Here is a 997-nt window from a genome sequence, read left to right as displayed (position 1 = left end):
GCGCGGGGCGGGGGGCGCGGCCGCGGGGGGATCGGGGCTCGGCTCTCCCCTCCAGCGCTCCCCGGAGCCGCTGCCCGAGCACGGGGGCGAGAGGGAGGATGCTGAGGAGGAGCGGGGCGGCGCGGGGACCCCGGCACAGGGCGAGCGGTGCCTTTACCTTTGTGCCTGATGCTGCGCTTCCAGTCCTTGGCCGTCTCTCTGCCGCTGACAAACTGGAACTCGTTGGGGGTGAGCCACTCTCCCCGGTACCGGATAGAGGGTCCTTTGCTCCCTTGGCACAACTTATTGATGTAGAGCAGCGCCTTGTTCTCCCCGCACTCCACCTCGATGCACGGCTCTCCGTTGTCAAAGAAGGGCTGGAAATCCGGGATGGAGGAAAACCTCTCCAGCATCAGGTCCTCGGGGAGGTGGTGGGGGTGGTGCGGGTGGTGCGGGTGGGGGTGGTGGGGCTCGTGGAAGCCCAGGTACGCGCGGTGGGCAAAGATCTGCTCGTAAGCCGGCGGGTGCGGGGTGACCACCGGAATGGCAGCGGCGGCCAGAGGCGCGAGGTAGTCAGGTAAGGTTTCCATGGGCTGGTTAAAAGCTGCCAGGGCCATCTCTTCCCTGTCAAGTCGCTCCTTCTTGATCGCAGGCATGGTGCCGCCGCGCTCCCCGTGCGCCCTCGTCTCTCCAAAGCACAGTGGCTCTAATGTCTCCGGTTCAAGTTGCCCTCGCTCTGGCTGGAGTTTGGATGAAATGCGCCAGCAGCAGCAGCAGCAGCAGCACAGGCACCTTTGGCGCTCGGGTGCCGGAGGTGGCTGGTATCCCCCGGAGCAGCCCGCTAACAAATCTCCTGGGCTGGCTCCCCAGCAGAGCTGTCTGGGATCCCGCTCCCACGGAGAGCCTAATGTACCGTAGACCCGGGAGCTGCTGTGTGGCTCGCAGATCTGCCCCTCCGGACTAATACCTGACATCTCGGAGAGGTCTCTGCTGCCGTAGACATTATTTTGGTTTAAAA

At 64.5% G+C, this 997-nt stretch overlaps 1 protein-coding gene across 1 annotated transcript in view; it reads right to left on the bottom strand.

Annotated features, from left to right (window-relative positions):
• The window catches only part of LOC130579311 (uncharacterized), a gene marked incomplete at its 3' end in the record, with an annotated part of 20,731 nt that extends 19,757 nt beyond the window's left edge, over positions 1-974 (bottom strand). The window contains exon 1 of the mRNA XM_057375996.1: positions 158-974. Coding sequence (XP_057231979.1) covers positions 158-953 — 796 coding nt within the window. The remainder of the gene's footprint in view (positions 1-157) is intronic.
• Positions 975-997: the final 23 nt, after the last annotated feature.

The sequence above is a fragment of the Malurus melanocephalus genome, unplaced genomic scaffold (assembly GCF_030028575.1).
Source record: "Malurus melanocephalus ecotype Western Australia unplaced genomic scaffold, MMel_1.1 scaffold_266, whole genome shotgun sequence".
In the NCBI taxonomy this organism is placed as follows: domain Eukaryota; kingdom Metazoa; phylum Chordata; class Aves; order Passeriformes; family Maluridae; genus Malurus; species Malurus melanocephalus.
This window is presented reverse-complemented; position numbering and strand designations above follow the sequence as displayed.